Below are 22,104 nucleotides of genomic sequence, written 5' to 3'. Positions count from 1 at the left end.
CTCGTCTGGTTAAGATACTCATGAAATATTCCACCACCAAGTTCAATACCTAGTATTGTTTTGTCCTGATTTGAAGGGTAAGCCATCCAGAAGGGTAAGGGATCCAGTGTAAGTACATCCACGACGGACGTAATGTCTCAGTTACCAAGGTTGATGGCGCATTGGCGCATTTTTGACTGCGCCAATGTCATTGGACCGTGTTGACCACTTAATATCACGTGGTTAACTAAGCCATAAAATAAAACAAAAATTGTAATAGTCATACCGACCGTTTTATTTTTTAGACATGGCTAGCATCAAGGTCACGATGATAATGTTCAACTAGTTTTCATTTATGAGTTTACCTGTGTGCATGTGAGGAGATGATTATATATATAAATTCATGATATCCAGTTGAGTAAACACAAACTCTTCTTTGCATTCATAATAAGTAAAAAATACCTAATGTTTACCATTCACTTGATTTACATACTGAGTATATTCCCAACATAGAGATGAGGCCCAGAGGCTGCTACAAGTGAAACGTAACGTAGGATTTCAATCACAGCTGGTTTTGGTTGTACTGTTTAATTTTGATTGTAGTTGTAAGTCAACTACAATCAAAAGTAAACAGTACATGTTCGATTGCAGCTTATTTTAGGCCATTTCAACTTGACCAGTTGAGCTGTGATTTTGCAACATCACTGTTGACAAAACAGACTTGATTAAAATTTTATACGATTTTTTATATTTTTTTTATTGTTCCAATTTCGTTTTTGACTGTGGCTATTTTTTCCGTTTATAAAACAGAAACCTTAAATAAAACATGAAGCAAATATTTTGAAACGTTCATTCGGCTTGCTCGATCCCCTCTTGACAGTTTTATGTTATTCCGAATTGTACATTTTCGTTTTGAGGTCGCAACGCGGAAACAAGACCTACCTACATGCGATGGATTTCGAAAGCAATTTGACATGAAAGTGGGTCACAACATGATGGCTGAATGTTTCAGAAATGCATGCAAAGAGCTAAATATTCCTTTGAGTCCTAAAATGTTTTTAAGCTAAACAAATTTAACCGTTACGTTTTGTCCGCCGCACATTGCCTCTACTTCTGTAATACGATATCTAGATTAAGCTAACGAGCGTTCTATATATGTTGGAACCAAGAAAATCTTAAAGAACGCACAAAGGTTATCACAGAAACTCATTAAACGTAATGTTAACAATGACTATAAAAGCTACTATCCAATTGCCATCCTATTTATTCAATGGGATAAAGATTTCCATTTTGTTTCAGATAAAGCGGTAAATGGTCCGGCGAAGGAACACCAAATTGCAAAATGGTAGACTTATAGCACCAGACAACGTAATTCACCTCAAACGAAGTAAGCGAAAAGATGTTAATGTTGATCATAGTCCACTTCATCACGCTCCCCGCACTGACCTCCAAAACTGTCAGAGGCGATACAGTAATGGAAGACAAAAATCTACCACTTATCAGCTCAAGAGTTGTACGGACAAAATATGGTGATATCAGAGGTTTCATTGTGACACCTGAATCAAGATATCTAGAGCCGGTGGAAGTTTTTCGAGGTATTCCATACGCGTCACCACCTGTTGGTTCCTTGAGATTCATGCCACCAGTTTCTGGAGCGCAATGGTCTGGTGTTAAAATCGCTGAAGAATTCAGTCCAGTTTGTCCACAAGTTTTGCCTGATATAAGAAATGAAACCGCTGTTCTGAAAAGAATATCGAAAGGGCGATTGGAGTATTTGAAAAGAATTTTGCCATTCTTGACGAATCAATCGGAAGACTGCCTATACCTGAATATCTACGCTCCTGCACAAGGTAACTATGTAGTTAACTTTAACTTACATTGTCATTGTATAAAATTATTTATAATTACTTTTTTCTTAAGAAAACGCTACATAAAACATTCTGAAAACTAAACTAATTATTTATAAATGGTATGTTAATTTAAATCAACAAATTAATTATAAAATAAAAACTAATTACAAAATCATCAAATTGTATTTAATCGTCTGAATCAATATATCTAAAAGGTTAGTAGAAATTTGATTTGTAATTGCGAAAGGGCAAAGCGTTGAGTTGAAATAATTTCCAAAGCAATTTTGTCGTTGGGAGAAAATCACATTATTCGACTGGAGCGTGAACGGGTCGGAGAATTTGACGGTATTAAATACGACCGGATGTGTTTTCTCACAATTCTTGGACAACTAATTAAATTTATAGTAAAAATTATAAACTTGGATACTAACTAGATATTATAAATTAAATTGTTTATATAATTATATTTTTATTTCATTCTTGAAAGACGCTAACGTTAAAAAAAACGAATCTACATAAACGAACGTTACTGCATTTACAATCCTTTTAAAAGTAAAATATTTAATGATCTCTTTATTACTAAAACCATAACACGAATTACGTTGATCAAACCACTCAAGTCTCAAAGAGTCTCAAAAATATAGTAATACATATTTTCATTCATATTCCATTTGTATCTATAATTTTATTCTAACACCAAAATTATTTACAAAAAAAAAATCATATAAAATATAAACATGTACATATATGTATACATTGATACGTAGCTTGAATCTGGCTTCATTTTGAATTTTAGTCCAGCGTAGCTTTCTATCCTGTCTAAAAAAGGGAGACTCTCCTCCATACTCAATCCCCGCGGATTGTGATCGCAAAAACCTAAGAAAACCATCGGTAGCAATCATCCGAATACTATGCACGGAACGTCATTTCACTACATCTGCACCAAATAAAGGCAACAAAGGTTTCCAAAAAAAGGAGCTCGCTTAGCGTTCTTCGATATTACGTCGAAATGCCACGAATACGTTTCAACGTGCGCGTAGTTTTTGCTTTTTTTTTACGTACGTTCTGTAACGGTGTACTTTTTCGATTGATGTAAAAGATCACGCTGTGCTACGAATTCGACAGAATGGAAAAAAATATTTTTAGAGATTTAGTGTGATAGTAAAATGTTATGTACCAAATATATTTTGATCGACTATTCAAAATACTAACAATATTGTTTGATGAAATACATGTATCGATATATAGGATTAAATGAAAGCGGGTTAAATATTTGCTTCGTGTTTTATTTTATCATTTGAGATGCGAGTTGATTTTCGTGTGCTTAATTTTTGAAGGAAAACATCGTAAATAATACTCATAGATGTGTGATGTTTTATTTTTTCCCTCGTGCATCCTCCGTTGAATTAGATAGGTATAATGTGCTCCAAACCTTCTCTCAGAATGAGCGAAAGCCTTTGTTTACCAGCAGGACACTTACACTAGCCTTGTACCAGCTCATGAGGGTCACATTTTAAAACCAAACAATAATACCTAATATTGTTGTTTACCGGCTTAGAGGGTAACTGGACCAGTGTAACTACAGGCACAAGACAGATTACATCTAATTTCAAGAAATTATGATATAGTTAATATTATTCACTGTGTTAATATCTTGACGGTCCATTTGCCAGTCCATCTAACTATTTTGTAAAAATCTAGCAAATATAAAAGAAATCCTCTATAAAATAACAAAACACATAGCCTGTGACTTTGAAAATCAGCACAATTTTAGGTACGTTTTTTGTACAAAAACAGCCTTTTCAATAATTCATGTCTAGACGAGTATGGCGTGCTGTTCGTATATTTTAACAAAGGTTCAATAGCTTAATAGTAGCCTAGCCGACTACCAACTCGCGATGTCGTAGATGCGGTCCCCACCCATTTCACTTTTCACCTCCCCTGTTATTATTCGTAATGCATAATGCCTTCAAGAAATTGATTCTAATTATTGAGACGATGCATTCCTAAGACATTGTATGTTATGAATAAGTAGTTACGTAATTAATAAATTCTTATTTTATCTTATATATGTATATATTTTGTAATAACTCGAAATTCTTTTATAATTACTTATCATAATAAAATTGACATATTGATTTTTATAATTACCACTTTAAAAATTTTGAATCGTCATGTTATATGATTTCACCGAGAATACTTGGTTGATTTTTTTCCATTAATTATATAACATCACCACACAGTACAATTATTGTAACGGGATTTATTTCTGTAATGTAATTATTTCTCTAATAACATGAGAGAATGAAATATCGAAAAGGCGTTAACAACGACGTGAAAATAATAATAGTATTTATAAAATATATTTCACATTTTTTATTTTGCACCTAGAACTATTAACAATAGAACCTAGCTTACTTCTAATACTTGAAGGATATTTGCAAGAAAAAACAATTAGTTAATCAAGAGAATATTCGTAAATGATTTCATTATGCAATTTATTTCAATTTGTATTAAACTATACAGAGGTCTTCATCATGCGGAAGTGATCTGCTTTTACGATGCAGCGGTTCCGAAATGTTCTTAACAGTGTTTCAGAAACTCTTGCCAATAAATTTAATGGTATTTTATAATAACGTCAGGCCTTGCCAATTTACTCAAATACGAAATTATTTTTTTATCATTATAAAAAAAACTGTGTTCAAATGAGGTCCAAATGTTTTTACATTGAGGTCTTCTTTAATCAGGAATGGGGCCCACAGACATTTGTATTTATTGTAATTATTTAAAGTAAAAATGTTTTTTTGTTATATAATTACGCAAAACAAAAGGAATCTAGTTTTGTTTTGCGTATGATTAAATCAACCCTCAAATAAAATACCAATCAGCTATAAAAATAAACCCTTATATCTAAAAAACCAAACCACGGATTGAAAGCCGCGTCTATCCGCAAAATAAAAGAAATTAATCCCGTTGATAAAGCGGTCATATGTCGCCGGTGTTTACGTTTCGTATTTTATCCGATTTTATTTACACATCAACCATGTTCGTGATTTCGTTCATTTATTTTTAACATCGAGGCACACACTATATTGACTATTCCCTGAGAATTATACGGTTTTTTGGGACGCAAAGTATTATATATAATTCATTATAAATAATAACAGCTTAAAAATTATTTTCTTCCACGTTATCAGGTTTTCATTTGTAAATTTTTACGTATTTTTATAGTAAAGGTAGGCGGACGTTTAAATGGACTACCTAGTAGTAAGTGATCACTACCACCCATAGACATTAGATGTAAGAAATATTAACCATTCTTTACATCACCAATGCGTCAGCAACCTTGAGAGCTAAGATATTACGTCACTTTTGCGTTTAGTTATACTGATATGTTTATCCTTCAAATCGGAACATAACGATACAAAACATTGCTGTTTGCCGGTATGATATCTGATCTGTGGGTGGTACACAAACGCTCATACAATTTACTAAATTTCAATTTATATGAGCTTATACAATAGTTTCATTTATTTACCTTACTTGACTAAAATGAATTACCCCGAAAATAATCCGTTAATCTTCCAAAAATGTCAAATACGTTTCATTTCGTACATATCATGATTTGTTTTAGTTTTCGCGGTAAACATATATTACCTGTGGCTATAATGTTACGCTCTGTAAATTTTGTATTGACTTTTGGCTACTGACCTACTTGGCTCGTGTGACTTTTGCTTGATTAATGGAAACGCATTCAGTATGTTTGTCGATTTGTAAATGATGTTTTCAACTCAGATTTTCCATTACTTTATGTAAGGTTTTGGAAAGGCTTTCATTAATGTTTTCGTTTTGTATCTGTTGGTCTACGAGAGACTTTTACAAAAAAAAGAGGATAAACGAAAACGGACTGATTTGTCAATGATAAATTAAAAGTTTAAAAATCGAATGTTTGTATCGGAAAATTTCATTCAATTTTTAGGGATTGACCTGATTACGTTTACAGTCAAGGTCCATATAATTCGTGTGGGTAGAATAGGGACGAGGGATAAATATTTGAAGGGAACCCAATTTTAAACCAGTTAATATGATTGGGTGATTTTCATTACTATAAGACTTTTCTATATCATTCTAAAATATTCAAATCAAATCAAATCAAATTAAATTAAAATACTCTTTATTGTACGATAGCAAACATTAACATAAATGAAAAACAAGAAAGTTGTACAAGAGGCGGCTTCGTCACTAAAACATCGATCTCCTCCAACCTCAAGGTTGAGAGGAAAACAGAAGAAATAAGTTAGGGGTGTACATAGTATAAATAAACATAATATATAGAAATAAAGTCTAATGAGTAACAATAATTATAACATTATACAAAATTTGATTTATTCCACTATAGGATCTCTTTGGAGGATGAAACCTATGTACTGGAAAGTGAAATCAAAAAACGTAGGTAAGAAATACTTAGCGGTATTATTACTTTTAAAAAAAGAACAATATCATTGCTTCAATATAAAAATCCATTCAAAGAGTGAGGGAGCCAGTTTAACTATAGACCCAAGAGACCAAATAGCACTACTCTCGAAGTTAGTGGCACGTTGACAACTGTCAGGACCACTTACCACCATTTCATTTGACAGACTACCTACGTACTATAAAAGAAAGTTTTGTTAGGTATATAGAAAATAATATTACACTCAATACAGCTGCAGCTCTTCAGAATATAACCAAAGAGAATAGATCCCTTATAAAAAAAAAACTCAACAAAATTTTTCATCTCGGCTTGTTAAACTTTGAGAAGTTGAAATTTAAATATTTGATGGATTAAATCAAGAAAGTTTAATCGTAAAACATCTGTATACCTGCCAAGCGCTGTAAAGTTAGCAAAAACGAGTTCTATCCCCTATCTGTTTTCTTTAAAACGTGTTCTCGACAAAAAGTTGATTTATTTCACGATCCATCATGGCCGCGATAAGGCACCAAGTCTTGCCAATTCTGAACCTCTGCTAGATACGGAGCCCTCCTTTTTGTTACGGCCCGCATTTGAATGGGAGATACGAACTTCGGATTCCGATATGCCTTCGATCCTTTTCGCTTAAAATAAAAAAACGTAGATATTACCGAAGGAAACAATTATACTTTAATATTAATATTATAATAATCTTGTTCGATATATAATTATATGTATGTAAGTGGAAGCGATTTTTACCAGAGTTTTAATTGCGCAGATAAAATCTTTGATTCTGGGTATATATAGTAAAGAATAATTAATTACTCATATTAAATCGTATCGTCATAGGACGTGACTAAGTGCATTTACAACAAAAGATCGTAAGCCGAGGTATTTTCTCGCAGCAGACATTATGACGTACTTCTCACTGCGCCCGAAATACGCCCTCTTTTTCTTTCGTCTAGGTATCATTACTCGGCCCCTTTACGGAGACATTGTCAAGGCCAGTAAGGTTAGCAATACACATTAAAGAAAAAAATGTTGTATTAAAGTATTTATAAGTATATTAATGAGAAGTCATTTAACTATTTAACAATAGACTATTTAACGTTTTGAAACTGCTATACATAGACACATTTTCTTCTCTCGTTCGCAGAAAACCATTGGAAGAATTTTAATGAAAGTTCCGAGTTTCATTGTGTCCTTAATAATGTCTCCAACGCCTAATCTTTGAAAACAGGCTTATACAAATACTTGGTCATTATTTGCATGGATAGAATTAAGGAACAATTTCGATGTGTTTTGAAATATATTAAAGAAATTTGTATTAAAACTTTTAAGGGTTTTCATTCAGACATATTATGTACTAGAAGATTAAGCTTTAAACGTTTATCATTATTTTGGTAAATTGATATTGTCTTTTTTCAAAACTTTGAAATATAAATAGTATATTTTATTAAATTAAAAATATTTTTGGATCACTTACATTTCAATTATTATTTTTAAATAGTAATAGTTTTACATAACTTTTTTTTACTTATGTCATCGGTGACATTAAATATTCCAATACATCTCAGTATATAATATTCCACTGAAAATTTACGTCACAAGAACACATTCCAGTATATTACTGCACAATTAAGCGCAATGTCGTAGTTCATGGATCGTATTAAAATATATGATCTTAAATTTAGGTGAGCACCATGCAATTGGACTTATTTATTTAAGGTTTTATCTGCGTAGGTACCTCCCACTTATCATATATTATTTTGCCGAGCCGCAATATTTAGTACATTGTATGTGTGTCCGGTAGAAAGGGCTAGTGAGCCAGTGTAACTAGAGGCACGCGTGACATAACATCTTAACATTACATAACATAACATTAACAACCTGTAATTTCTCACTGTTGGGCTAAGGCCTCCTCTTCCTTTGAAGAGAAGGTTTGGAGCATATTCCACCACACTGCTCCAATGCGGGTTGGTGGATGATGTGGATAACTTCTTATTAATATTTTATTCAATGATCTATGGACAGTGATGGCTTACCTTCAAGTGGCCATTTGCATATCCGTCTACCAAAATACTGAAAAAATATATTAGGATTTCATTTGTTTATGAGCTGATGAATAAACTCATATGTAATAAAATATAACGCAAATTAATTTAATTATCTTAGTGATCTAAGACAAAACATTATTCTGATATTACGTAACTAATCATTATGAACATTTTATCCACACGTTTGTTACAAAAATACTTATATTACCATTTCTTCATAGTCGACGACGATTGTTTCGCATTTCATTAATCAGATAAGCCTCTTAAATACACAACTCGTGACCGTCCGTCTCCGTTATTGGTTAGAGAATAGTCGTAAAAATAACATATCGATATTACTTGGAATGGACCACACTCTCGACAAACAGTAAAGATTACTAGTATTGGTTGGATTTCTTTTATCAAAGAGTTTTATTACTTCGTTCGTGTAATAAGTTTTTGCGATATTCATCCGTACTTTATTATTGTAAGGCTCAAAGTGACTACTGAACTGCATTGGTCTAGGTCTAGCTTTAATGCTGTAGATAGTTCAGTTCAAAATTGGGTTTTTTGTGAATAATCACATGTAACTTGGCAATATTTGCACTTGGATAGCAAGTAAAAGTTGGTCGAACTTAATGGTGTGTAATTCTTCAGCTATTTTTTTTTTTTTTAATGTATGAGGTGGCAAATGAGCATGTGGCTCATCTAATAAATGTCTTAAAAAACGCGCTGTTGTGGATTTTCGGACATCTAGGTAGTGCGGGTGATATTTGGAATTTTGACGAGATGTCCGAAGGTGAAATTCAGCAGCAGGGATTAATCCGAACAATTTCTCGGAACATTCCCCGTGATAAATTCTGTAGAAGATGCGGAGCGATCCAACATCTCTACGCAAAGCTAAAGGATCAAGCAGATCGGAAAGGGCTTGATCGTCGATAATTCGAGCCGCTCTACGTTGGATACGGTCAAATGGAAGGACCTGGTACTGGGGAGCACCCGCCCAGAGGTGAGAGCAGTATTCCATATGAGACCGAATATGCGCCTTGTATTGTCTTAGACGAAGGGCCGACGTGAAATGCTGTTTTGCCTTGCTGAGCCCACAGTTGTGTCAAATCATATGCTAAAGCGAAGTCGAGAACAGATCTACCCGCAAGATCGATAGTACATGATCCAAGCCATTCGGCATGGTGGGCATTAAAATCGCCAAGAATTACGATCTCTGCGGATGGGAACTGCTGCAGCACGGAATCTGTAGCCATTTGGACGTGCTCAACCAGTCGGTCAGTTTCGGTATTACCGCTATGAGACCTATAAAAGCACGCGTAGATTCGCGGATGGTCGTCGCAGTCTACAAGCAGCCAGATAATCGATAGGTCCTGCCCTTTAAGGCTGCCGATGCGTCGAGAGCAGATATCATCACTGACGTAAACGCACACCCCAGCTCGTGGTACAAAGGAATGTTCCAATTTGTACCCGGGGTAAAAAAGAAAATTCGTATCGACAGGAGAGGATATCTGGGTCTTGGTAAGAAAGAGCAAGGCCGGCTTCGCCGTCTCAAGGTGAAAGTGAACGGCGTTCAAGTTGGAGTTGAGTCCCCTTATGTTGCAGAAGTCCACAGTGTGGGTGGTAGGGGTTGCCTTATGATGCCTGCTCCTCTTGCCCCGAACAGTGGTGAGCGCATTGACCCCCCCCCCCCCTCCCCCAGAATACGAAGGGCAGCCTGGGCATCCCTGCTCAGGTGGTGTACGTCCTGGGGTAATGAAACCAAATTCTGCACAACCATTATGTTTTGGGGGGAGAGAAATCGGGCCTCCGGAACTCTCACATACCGGACGAAACGCGGTAGCATAGCTACCACTTTACGCCGATTTTAAGTGAGAGAGTGGTACTTTCCCGGGCGTGCCGGCCCATTCGGCTGCAACCCGAAGGTATGCAGTGTGGCACTACCACTAGTATGTCGAAGTATAAGAATGAGTGAATGGAGAGTGTTCGTTTGTTTGCGAATATATTTCTGAGGTATAGTATCTCGTGTTAAGAACCTTTTCGGAGGAAAGTTAAAGAAATACATTTTTAGTATCCTAATGTTTGATGACGTTTACTGTATGAATAAAAAATGTGCCTTAAATTAAAAAATTATAATAATACAAGCTTTACAATAGTCATATAGAATTTGTAAAATTTGATTTTCTACTTCGGTAATAAGCATTTATCTCAGAAAACGAGTTGGTCCCATCTGACGATCAATTCTATCACCACGCGTTCATTGATCTTATTAAATACCGCACTTCCCGGCTTCATGCTATCCATTTACGTCCCTTTTCATGAAATCACACACACAGATTGCAGGAAAACGAGAAGAAATTTATTACACATCGAAAACGAAACGTAAACTGCGTGCATAGAAATTTCCCAGGTTTTAAAAAATATTAATTTTAGTAATCAAGTTGGCCGAATGAGTAGATCGTAGATCTTTTTGTAAATTTAGTATCTTCAAATCTGGATAAGGATCATGAAGTTTCCAAGTGACAGAGAAAGCTGTTTGCTATAAAACATGTAACATTGTTTGTACAGCTAAGAAACATTATACTTTTAATATAAAGATTACTAGAATTTAACGCTCGACTTTTTTAATTATGTAATTATATTGAAGTAAAGGATACTGCTGGGTCAGGGATAACGTTTAAAGGTTATTCCACCACGCTGTTCTGATGAGAGTTAAGTATGTGAATTTTATCCGATAAATGTTGGTTTTTTTACGATGTTTTCCTCCACCTCGACTACGAGATGAATTATAAACCTAAACCTTGCCTTGGTTGAAGCCTCTAGGTTGAAGAATCTTCGACTAAGATTAACGTCTCAGAAACGGGGCCGTATCTCAATAAATAATAGTTTAGTAAAATACATATTTATATTTAGACCTGAATAATAATTAGGTAAAACGTAGTATATATATATATACATATACATGTAATTACATGTAAAAAAACTACCAAAACGCGTGAGATCCTTAATGACGCATAATACAAAAACATAGTCGCAAGATACATCTGCTAAAGTTCCGCGTCAAAAGTATTTGTTAGACTAGTTTTCCGATATGTGTCCAGATATTAGTTGAAGTGTTACAAGTTTTGTTGTACACATAAATTGTGTTCTATATTGTTTTATTGTTCATCCGTTATTACTTTTGACAGATACGAAAAATCGTTGATGACTGTTTCAAAGTACGCTGACATAAAACAAGTTTTGAAGTCAAACTTCTTGGGCGCGTTTTGTATCATATTGGATTTTCAGAGTAATGTGTTTTGGTCTCAATGATTTTCAGAATAAGTACACCGCTTATAGATTCTGTAAAAAGTATAAAACACCTACACTACTCCTGCGCCGTCAATCAAGCGATCTAAGATGTCCCCTGTGGGTGTTATTACATTAACCCTTTCTCCATTCAAATCGAAACATAGCGATACGAATTATTTATTAATTTCCTTAATTAATTTCACTGGTTTAATATTAATAGTTGTAATATTGTCCTTGGTAAATAAAAAATATAATGAACATTTTTATTTACGCCAATATACCATTTTCGTGGTGACTTTCCAAATTTCGATTCATTGAAAATATGCTAGCAATCTTGCCACCGTTCTAATTGGTCATGATTTGTACGGTAGCTACGACTACTTACGACTTTACGTCAATAATGTGAATAATTATTTTATAAATAAAACGTTTTACTTTGTCTCGTTTTTATTTATAGAACAGGAACAGAAACGAATATGTAAAATATATATTTATATCTGTTTCGTGAATAAAGTTAGCCCGAATGAACTCCCTTCGGGATGTTTTTAATAAAGTGAGTATAACCTTCACATTGTATTTACAACAATATTACGTATATTCATAATAATATTTTTTGAAAGAAACGGTGACAATTATTGTATGAACACGAGAAGGTGAGGTCCGACTTCGCAAAGTTAATACATCCTTCCTGGGGCACGGTTTTCGTTTCTATAATACGATTCCATTTAATTTGGCCTATTAAAAATTTGAAGCTCATAAAAAAAATAAAGGTAATAAAGTATTACACAATACAAGATTATATTTAAGATAAAAAGCGTGAACTTAGTATTTATTTATATATAGTATGATTTCTAAGCAGGATAAATTTAATTGTACTTTACTGATATAATCTACAATTAAAAAGGACAAGATTACTCTTGTTAACTACTAATTTTCCGGCTGGTACTTCTCCGTAGAATCTACTTCCCAAAGCGGTGGTAGTTTTTTTTTAATTTAACACTGCAACATGACGATTCAAAAGTGCTGTCATGAGCCTTCTTATAATGATGTCGATGATAACATGAACGTGTGTGTACATGTATGTGTGTGTACAATATAATTATATTATTTCACACACATATACAACTAAAAACACACACCAATTAAAATGTCACAACGCTATACAATATCCAAAAGGCAAATTATTCATTCAATAAATATTTCAGTTCCAGTTCGTTGATTATTAATGAAAACGTATCAAATGTGTTTAAAAATATTGTACTTGTTATTGTGCTGCGTTACTTTGAATTATTGGTTGGAGTTTTTATTTAATTGCCTTAATTTGTTCACGCAGCGTATTATGAAACGTTAACAGGAGACTGGAAGGGCACTTGAATTCGTTTTGGTTTAAATGCTTTTCACTTTTATTTTAGACATATTAAAGTTTCAATTGTATGTATCGCCAACTGGCAACTACAGTGTGTTCGCAATGTCTTATTTATCTGTAAATGTTTACGTTTAAGTATGATTGGGCGATCAAATGGTGAATGAAATTAAAGAAGAGTTTTATAACTATATCCCTTTGTAGGGGGAGTAATAACTATCCAGTATCCTATGTCCGTCATAGGGTTCAACATTGCTTCGTACTAAGCTGTGAAAGCGTAACAGACAGACAGCAGATACAAACACACCTTCACATTTGTTAAATTAGCTTAGATTTATTTGATCAGTTTTATATAATATCTCTCTGAGTTCTCTTCTGCGTCACCGATGGAAAGTTAATTTTTTTATCTGTATTTGTGTATTGTGTGGCCCTACTGGCCTTTACAGCGTCACCGAACGTTGGGGCGAGTGCTAAGACTCTGCCTTAAGGTGAACCCTTTTGGGCTCGAGAGTGACGTTCGTCCTGAGGGTGTCTCCTATGAGATCGCACCTCGGCTCAGAACGTAGTCGGTGGGGCTCAGAACGTAGTCGGTGGAAAGTTAATAAAACTAGAAGTTACCTATACATCGTAGTTAATATCTAACCAGCGTGATTCAGGAATTGAATATATTGAATCAGCGTCATCTATCGTTATCGAGTGTAACAAATGCAATCAAATAGCAAGCAATCACTTTGATAATACTACTAATTAAATGTGGTTAATCGGTTAGAAGCGTTTCACCAACGTATAAACAGTAGCTATAGATAGTTTTATATTATTTAAGCTTAAAAATCTTCGTTATTAGTCAATTGCTTCCAGTAGTGATATTCCGTAAGAAGTAACTTAGTTAAGTTCAGAATGTTATACGCGACATTGACTTTAATCATTTAAGGATATACGGAACAAAATGGCGTATCACGGAAAGTCGGTTGTCAACATTTCACGAGCGATATACGAAGTGAAATCGTACATAATACCATTACAGGACGTTTTAAATACAATTATAAATATGTACATTGTAAATAAAAATTCCGACCCGATAGTCGATTTGTGAAAATCAATAAGACAGTGCTTCTGTTAATGAACGATTTAACCGTTGACTTGTCACTTTTATTCATCAATTTTAAACTCTTATTTCATTGAATATAATTGTGAATCATTATTAGCCAGATTCTGTTTATATCTGAAAACCGGTAAATTAATATGTGTTTAAGTTTATAGTGATAGTTTACATGTAAATATTATTTATTTAGTAATCCAAGTTATGTATGTTACATACATAACTTGGATTACTAAATAAATTGCCTTGTTTTTTCTTTGGGTTAAATTAATACATTTTTTTTGGTCTGATCAATGTCCGAGATTAATTAAAATATTGGTAACGAATTGCACCGAGAACCTATTTGATGATTTTTAACTTTTAGTGCATTATATAAGTAATTATTTATCTTTCTTTTCAAATAGACCGCTTAACTGAAAACATTTTATTACCTATTTTATTTTTTAATCTTTACACTGACAAAGGCGCGCGTCCACATTACATTGATAAGCTGTGAAATTGTAATTGTTAAAAAAAAAACAAATATAATCGTATTTTTATTTTTTGCTATATGCATAAAGTTCTTACATAGTCATCTCACGCACACTACGATATATTGTAAGTACGAGCATCACTCAAACAAATACACGCCGATAATTTCACGTGACAATTTTGTAAACATATATTACGTATTAGAATTTAAATTCTTAATTAACGAACCGAGCCATACGGAATGTACAAAATTATTCCATAAAATATGATATACATGTTATCATTTCTATAAATGGAAACTAACTTGTAAACCCAGCTATTCGTTTTCACACGCGCACAGAGAATACATTGGCAGCCTGTAAATTTCCCACTGCTGGGCTAAGGCCTCCTCTCCCTTTGAGGAGAAGGTTTGGAGCATATTCGCTGACGCTGCTCCAATACGGGATAGTGAAATGCACATGTGGCAGAATTTCGTTGAAATTTGACACGCAGGTTTCCTCATGATGTTTTCCTTCACCGCCGAGCACGAGACAAATTATAAACACAAATTAAGCACATGAAAATTCAGTGGTGCCTGCCTGGGTTTGAACCCGAAATCATCGGTTAAGATGCACGCGTTCTAACCACTGGGCATATATTAAATCAGACACATATGTAAAAAAAAAATGTAAACTAAAAGTACAGTAAGGAGATTCCCTTTTACACATTTACTAAGAATAAAATAGTGAATATATTAATTTAAATAAGTTAAGCCAAGAATATGACATAAGTTCATAAAATTGAGCTGATTGCACATGTCTGGTCGTTCGCTTAGATTAAGTATTAAGCGCTAGAAGACATAAATGTAGATAAAACATAAAAAGTGTGACCGTTCTCGCGAATGATGGCCGCAGGACGACATTTTATTAAAGCTTCCATTTAACGAAATGGCGTCATACGCCCGCCATTTTCTTTTTATATTGTTGGACATTGGCGAAGTGATTTAGGGATATTACTTTTTGAAATTGTAATTCTCTTTATCGTCACTAGCTTAGCCGCAAAGATGTCCCGCGCCTTGTTAGCTGAGACGTTTTTTTTTTCCTTTATAGCTTAGTGTAATATGTGCGTAAATAGACAGAGACAGGTCGAGGGAGATCTCAATTACATCAAAGTGATGTCAACTACGCCTGACGTATAGAGATTAGTTTATCCAATTTTAATGTTATTATATATTAGCTTATATTGATATATCCATTGTTATTATTACATAAATGTCAGCATATAAAACTGACGAATATCTCAAGACATATTATATTCAAATCGTATTGTATAAAAAATATTTCCGATTATATAAAACTAGTTTTCGTCTGCGTGCTTCGCTCGCGTTTCAAGAGTAGATTGTCAGGTCTTATTCACACAATACCTTTATAAATTATAGACATTGTGTTATTATAAAGTATAAGCTATATTATTGTAACGTCATTAAAATCCACTTAGAATTTTTTTTGCGTGAAAGAGCAACAAACATCCATACATATAAACTTTCGCATTTAATATTAGCGAGAATGTTCAAGCTGGATAACATTGAAAACAAATTTATTATCGTTGAACTACTGTGTGTGCCGTTTTGGCTTGGGAGCTGTTCATAAGTAGTATATATCAGTGTATAATTTACATTTATTATAATTATTTATATTTACTAGTAGCCGATTATCGGTCAATTCGATATTCAAATCAATTCACATAAAAATATAAGATATGTTCATTTTGTAAACAAACGATTTTATTACAATAATATGTCGTCAAATAAAATAGAAAACATTATTATAACTTAAACAAAAATAATATCCGATATTACATTAATAATGTCAATACAAATAATAAAGTCGAATAATATCATAATATTATCAAGTATGTAATAAAAAGTAAGGAATAATGAGGCTCAGCTGGAAGATACCTTGTCGTTATTCAATAAAAAAAAACTCGATATTAATTTTTAAAGTTGACATGACATGACATGTTGTCATTGGTAGTCGCAGCTCCGAATTGAACTTAAATTATAATAATAAAGTTATAAATTTATATATAAAGTTGCTTCAGTTTTTGAACAATTTTTTGCTGACATACCAGTTTCTACAACTAAGTTACTTATTTCTTCTCCAGCAGTTGCCGAATCATTGATGAAAGAAAATTTACGAGAATGCAAATCAAAATTTAATTTTACCCCTGTAAACACCAATGACATAATTTGTACATTTAAGTCATTAGACATTAAGAAAACTGCTGATCTATGGGGTATTTCTGTAAAGGTGATTAATTCAATTATTGATGTGATTGCACCTTATCTTGCAATAATATTCAATGATTGTGTTCAACGTGGTGTATTTCCTGACCTGATGAAACATAGTAAAGTCATTCCAATATTTAAATCTGGTAGCTCTTCAGATCCGAACAACTATAGGCCAATCTCAATACTCCTAACCCTCAGCAAAATATTTGAAAAAAATATTCTAAATCAATTATTAGCATATTTCAATGGATACAATCTGCTTCATAGAAAACAATTTGGATTTACGAGGGGTCGTTCGACTACCGACGCAGGTATCGAACTTATAAGAAATATCTATGAAGCCTGGGATTTTCTGCGACAGGATGCCTTAGGGATTTTCTGCGACTTATCCAAAGCCTTTGATTGTGTTCAACATGAAACTCTGGTCAGGAAACTATATCACTATGGAATTAGAGAATGTGCACTCGACCTTCTGACTTCTTATCTTAACAATAAAATTCAGAGGGTTGACGTTAAAGGGACAAGGTCTCCTGGGGTCTCAGTTGGTATGGGGGTCCCACAAGGATCAATTCTTTGACCTTTTCTTTTCCTCATATACATAAATGACTTGCCCTTTCTTGTTGGGAACAAACATGATATAATATTGTTTGCTGATGATACCTCTTTGGTTTTTAAAATTAATAGGAAACAGGTACTGTATGACGATGTAAACAATGCTATGTCTGATATAGTACACTGGTTTAGCGTAAATAATCTTAGGCTGAATAATAAAAAAACTAAAATTGTAAAATTTAGCACACCAAACGTGCAAAATGTAAAACCCGATTTACTTATCAATGGGGAATCGATGGATCCAGTTGAAACAACATCGTAACTACCAGATGAGTAATTTTTTTCTCTAATAATGATTTCTAATGCATACTGTATCAAAGTTAACCTTCCACATTCCTTCATATAATCTTTAACTGTTTGTAAAATAATAATTATTCTAAGTATCTTCACAACTTATTTTATTTTTATTCTTAATATTTATTCGTAGATTATTGAACAAATATTAATTCCTCTTAACATGCTATCAGGGGAACTTAGTAATGTATATTATATATGCGAAAGTGACTCTGTCTGTTGCTCTTCAAGATCGAACTGAACCGAATTTGATAAAATTTGGTATGATACAAGCTTTCGCTTTGATGACACTTGAAGTTTAGCCGCTGACGACGATTAGCAATTAATATATTCATATATATATCACTATCTCTCTCTTTCATTGTAAGTTGTCCTAAAAATAAATGAAAATTGAAAACTAAGTAAAAATTACATTTAATTAGGTATTTGTTTTCTCCAGCAGGAGTACGTGATGCTGTAGCGAGGTATCCAGTTCTGGTCTTCGTCCACGGAGAAAGCTATGAATGGAGTTCCGGTAATCCGTACGACGGGACTGTCCTAGCTTCCCACGCGGGACTCGTGGTCGTCACTATCAATTATAGACTTGGAATATTGGGTATGTATTTCAATTTAATTATAATACTGAAAAATTAAATGTTATAGCTTGTTTCATACAAATGTCAACTTTAATTTTATTGTAATAGAAGTCATATTTTATTAATATCTGTGTCCACGTCGCAGTGATTAATGCGTGTGACGTCAGCGTCACGTATTTAATTACAGCTCATAATATTCACATTGCATTTTCAACTTAAATTAACTATTTATAAATTAAATTTATAGCTCTGTACTATGACATGAACGTGTATTAACAGAAAAGCCTCTTAACATCGAATTACATTTATATATGTATGTTTTATTTTAAAATAAAGGTAATATAGTCTTCTTCGTTCTAATAAACGAGCCACTTCCGTCACGTGTACTAATAACATTTATTTATTTTGAACAACTAACAAAAGGTATACTAAAAAATAAATACGGTAAATTATCAAAACAAATGCTTTGTTATCTTATTTAATATAACAAGAAAGATTAACTAAAACAGATAAAAATAAACCAAGTAATATTAAGGAAGTGCTCCTGGAACAGGATTAGTGTTATATTGTGACTTACTAATATAAATCATAATGCTTTTTTATTTATAGTAGACAGACAGACTGGCAAATGGGTCGCTCCCTCGAGTATATCTATTTAAGAAATATTAAGCATTGCTCACACCGCTAATACGCCACCAACTTTGGGAGCTAAGACGGTACACTGGCTCACACAGCCTTCAAAACGGAACACAGCAGTTCTAAGTATTGCTAATATGTGATGCCCTACAGTCCGTTTTCATACGAATAACCGCCTTAATATTTTGATTTTAAGTCTTTACGTATAACCTTATTTTCATGATAAATAACATATCATGCGTTATCATACACGTAGCTAGAATCTTTAATTACAATATAGCGTGATTAAACCCCATATTATTACGAGTGAATTTATTATTGTAATCACGAAGCGACGAACCCCACCAAATGTTTACAAACGATAAGTCGTATAGTTTACGAGACTTGTGTATGTTTCTAATTTTGTTCGTATTCTCTATTAACTTATATATTATGTAAATCAAAACTTACTCACTGCCAAGTCTTGTAAGCATTGAACGATGAAATTACATCTTATTTGATGTTTATTGTTGTCGTAAACGGGATCCTAATTCGCCTGGTTCATCATTAAACGTGTTCAATAGGTTGGACTTATTTAGTTAAAAATGTGGTGTTGTGATTTTTGACGCTTGTAGTGGATCTTAAAAAAAATATTTCAACATTTAATTACTATGCGCTACTATGTGTATGTGGTGTATGAAATTCTGACACCTGAAAGGTTATATCACCAGGAACGTGGTGATATAAGCTTTCAGGTCACCGTCTTCCAGTTCAGTTGTTAATAAATAAAATGTACAAAACGATATATTCTATGCAGGAATTATTTATTTCATAGCCTAGTACATAATTATATATAAAACACGAGCTACACGTCCTGACTTCGTCCGGACGAAATAAGAATTTTATTTACAATCCGATCGCAGCGCCATCTTACGAAATCGGCGCAATCGTTTAGGAGGAGTTCAGTTGTAGTTGTACGTGTATATGTAAGCGTATAGAAAATTAAACGAAGACACAATAAGGTAAACAATTTATTAGAACTTAGATCCAAAAACTTGAAAGGTTGAAGTTATTTACAGTGAAAAGGTCATAGGTCGCGTCTAAAATAATAATCATTTATTCTATTTATATTTCCGAGGACAAGTGGTACTTTTATTTTAATAAGCTACCACTGTAGTATGTACGCAAAGTTAAAATTAAGTAAAAAATACGCAAAAGTTCCCAAGGTGCTATGAGAATCCGAGCTCTACTTAAAACTTTATCCTATTCGTGCCTTGGAGAAAGATACCCTAATCTAATATCACGTTATTTCTCGTAATATATTTTATATTCCTAAGGTACAATTTACACAATTCAGATACGAGATATTATGATTCTCAAGTTGTCTCAAATAGGTCGTTACATTTGTAAGACAACGTTCAGGGAATTATATATATATTTATGGAACCATCAATGTCAAACGGAATACGATTCGTACCGTCTTGTTTTGGTAAATTAGGATATTGTTAGGAATAAATGTTAACTTGCATTATATGTAAAATCTGAGTGAGGGTTTCGTTTGTTTTTATTAACAAAATGGCGTGTATAATAGCAACGTACAGCCCGAATGCCGTTAATTTAATTGTTTTTTGTTAATTGATGTCATCCGTTTAACCCAGTGGTTAGAACGCGTGCATCTTAACCGATGATTTCGGGTTCAAACCCAGGCAGCCACCACTGAATTTACATGTGCTTAATTTGTTTATAATTCATCTCGTGCTCGGCGGTGAAGGAAAACATCGTGAGGAAACCTGCATGTGTCTAATTTCAACGAAATTCTGCCACATGTGTATTCCACCAACCCGCATTGGAGCAGCGTGGTGGAATATGCTCCATACCTTCTCCTCAAAGGGAGAGGAGGCCTTAGCCCAGCAGTGGGAAATTTACAGGCTGTTTATGTTATGTTTATGTTATAAAGTAACCTGGCTACTAAACTAAGGATCATAGGATAATATGTCAGCATTTCATACTACCTATATAAATCTCTAGCGAATTTCGACACAAATTCAGAGTATGAAAACTCAGAGGTGCTTGCCTGGGCTTTGAACCAAAATCTGTGTTCAATCACTGGCCTATCTCAGGCCAAGATTGTAAACATAAGTTCAAATAAATAAAAACACTTGTGACAGATTTTATTTATCGGACAATATCTTGTAAAGGCTTATGTCTCTGTTATGAAAACCACTGAGCTCATCGGGTATGTCTTCTTTATAAATTTAAGAGAAATGCGAAATATTATATTTCAGAGGATATGCCTCGTAATGGAACACGTCTACGAGTTGATAGAGTAAAATATCTTATTTCTCTGACCAGATCCCAAGACAACGACCAACTGACATTGTTTAAAGTACGTAAATATATACCTTTCTATTTCATAGAAATCATTGGATTTTTTGAAGACGTGTCGTTATTCAGGATTCAGGTAGATAAAAGTATTGAGGGGAATTATTATCGTTATCATTTTATTTCCTGCTAATCTTGTTAATGGTCCGACTTTGAGGTCCTTTTGGTTTTGTCTTGATCTTCTCGGGTAGTTTAATAATGTACATTTCCGTTGTATAATAAAGTTGACGTTTATTCTTAGCAGTGAGTAAAACTTAATGTTCTTTTAATGTTAATTTCAATTATTTGCATTTATGAAACAATTTTATCTGTATTTATGTACCAAAGAGGTGAAATTTGTTTTATTCTATGAAGGGGTTATATCATCGGAACTAATTCATCCAATTCTAAAAAATTTTTTTTTTTTTTTTCATTCTTTTTTATTGCTGGATAATTTATACGTAAATCATCATTGGTTCTTTCTCCATTGTGTTAGTAAAAACGAGAAAGCTTTGAAAATAAACGTAACCAGAAATAGAAGTTCTGGTTGATTTTCATAATTATATTATGAATATACATTTTGTAATTATCGCTCGGAAGTGATTTCGTCTTTCTTAATTATGATAGGAATAATTTTGCGTTGCTTTCAACATCATTGCGTTATCTTCAAATCATAAAAAAAAGGCTATGTAAATTTTCTATTTAATAAAATCTTTTCATTCTTTATGTATTTTATTTTATATTACCCATTGTTTCTAGGTTTATTTCTTAGTTTAAGTCATTAGTGTTTCACAGTTTAAAACGTTGATGAAAAGTAGCATGACAGTCAGTCT

At 33.4% G+C, this 22,104-nt stretch overlaps 1 protein-coding gene across 2 annotated transcripts in view; it reads left to right on the top strand.

The window, feature by feature from the left end:
- Nlg3 (Neuroligin 3) overlaps positions 1 to 22,104 on the top strand; it is a 119,374-nt gene that overhangs the window by 59,133 nt on the left and 38,137 nt on the right. The window contains exons 2-3 of one of the 2 annotated variants that reach the window (XM_026629047.2): positions 1,279 to 1,829; positions 18,163 to 18,315. In XM_026629047.2, the coding sequence (XP_026484832.1) occupies positions 1,379 to 1,829; positions 18,163 to 18,315 (604 nt within the window). In that variant the 5' untranslated portion in view covers positions 1,279 to 1,378. Of the gene's footprint in view, positions 1 to 1,278; positions 1,830 to 18,159; positions 18,316 to 22,104 lie in introns of both variants that reach the window. The other variant, XM_026629046.2, reaches the window with a different exon arrangement.

This window comes from Vanessa tameamea, chromosome 5, assembly GCF_037043105.1.
Source record: "Vanessa tameamea isolate UH-Manoa-2023 chromosome 5, ilVanTame1 primary haplotype, whole genome shotgun sequence".
Taxonomy (NCBI): domain Eukaryota; kingdom Metazoa; phylum Arthropoda; class Insecta; order Lepidoptera; family Nymphalidae; genus Vanessa; species Vanessa tameamea.
Note: the sequence above shows the minus strand (reverse complement) of the source record. Positions and strands in the feature narration are given on the sequence as shown.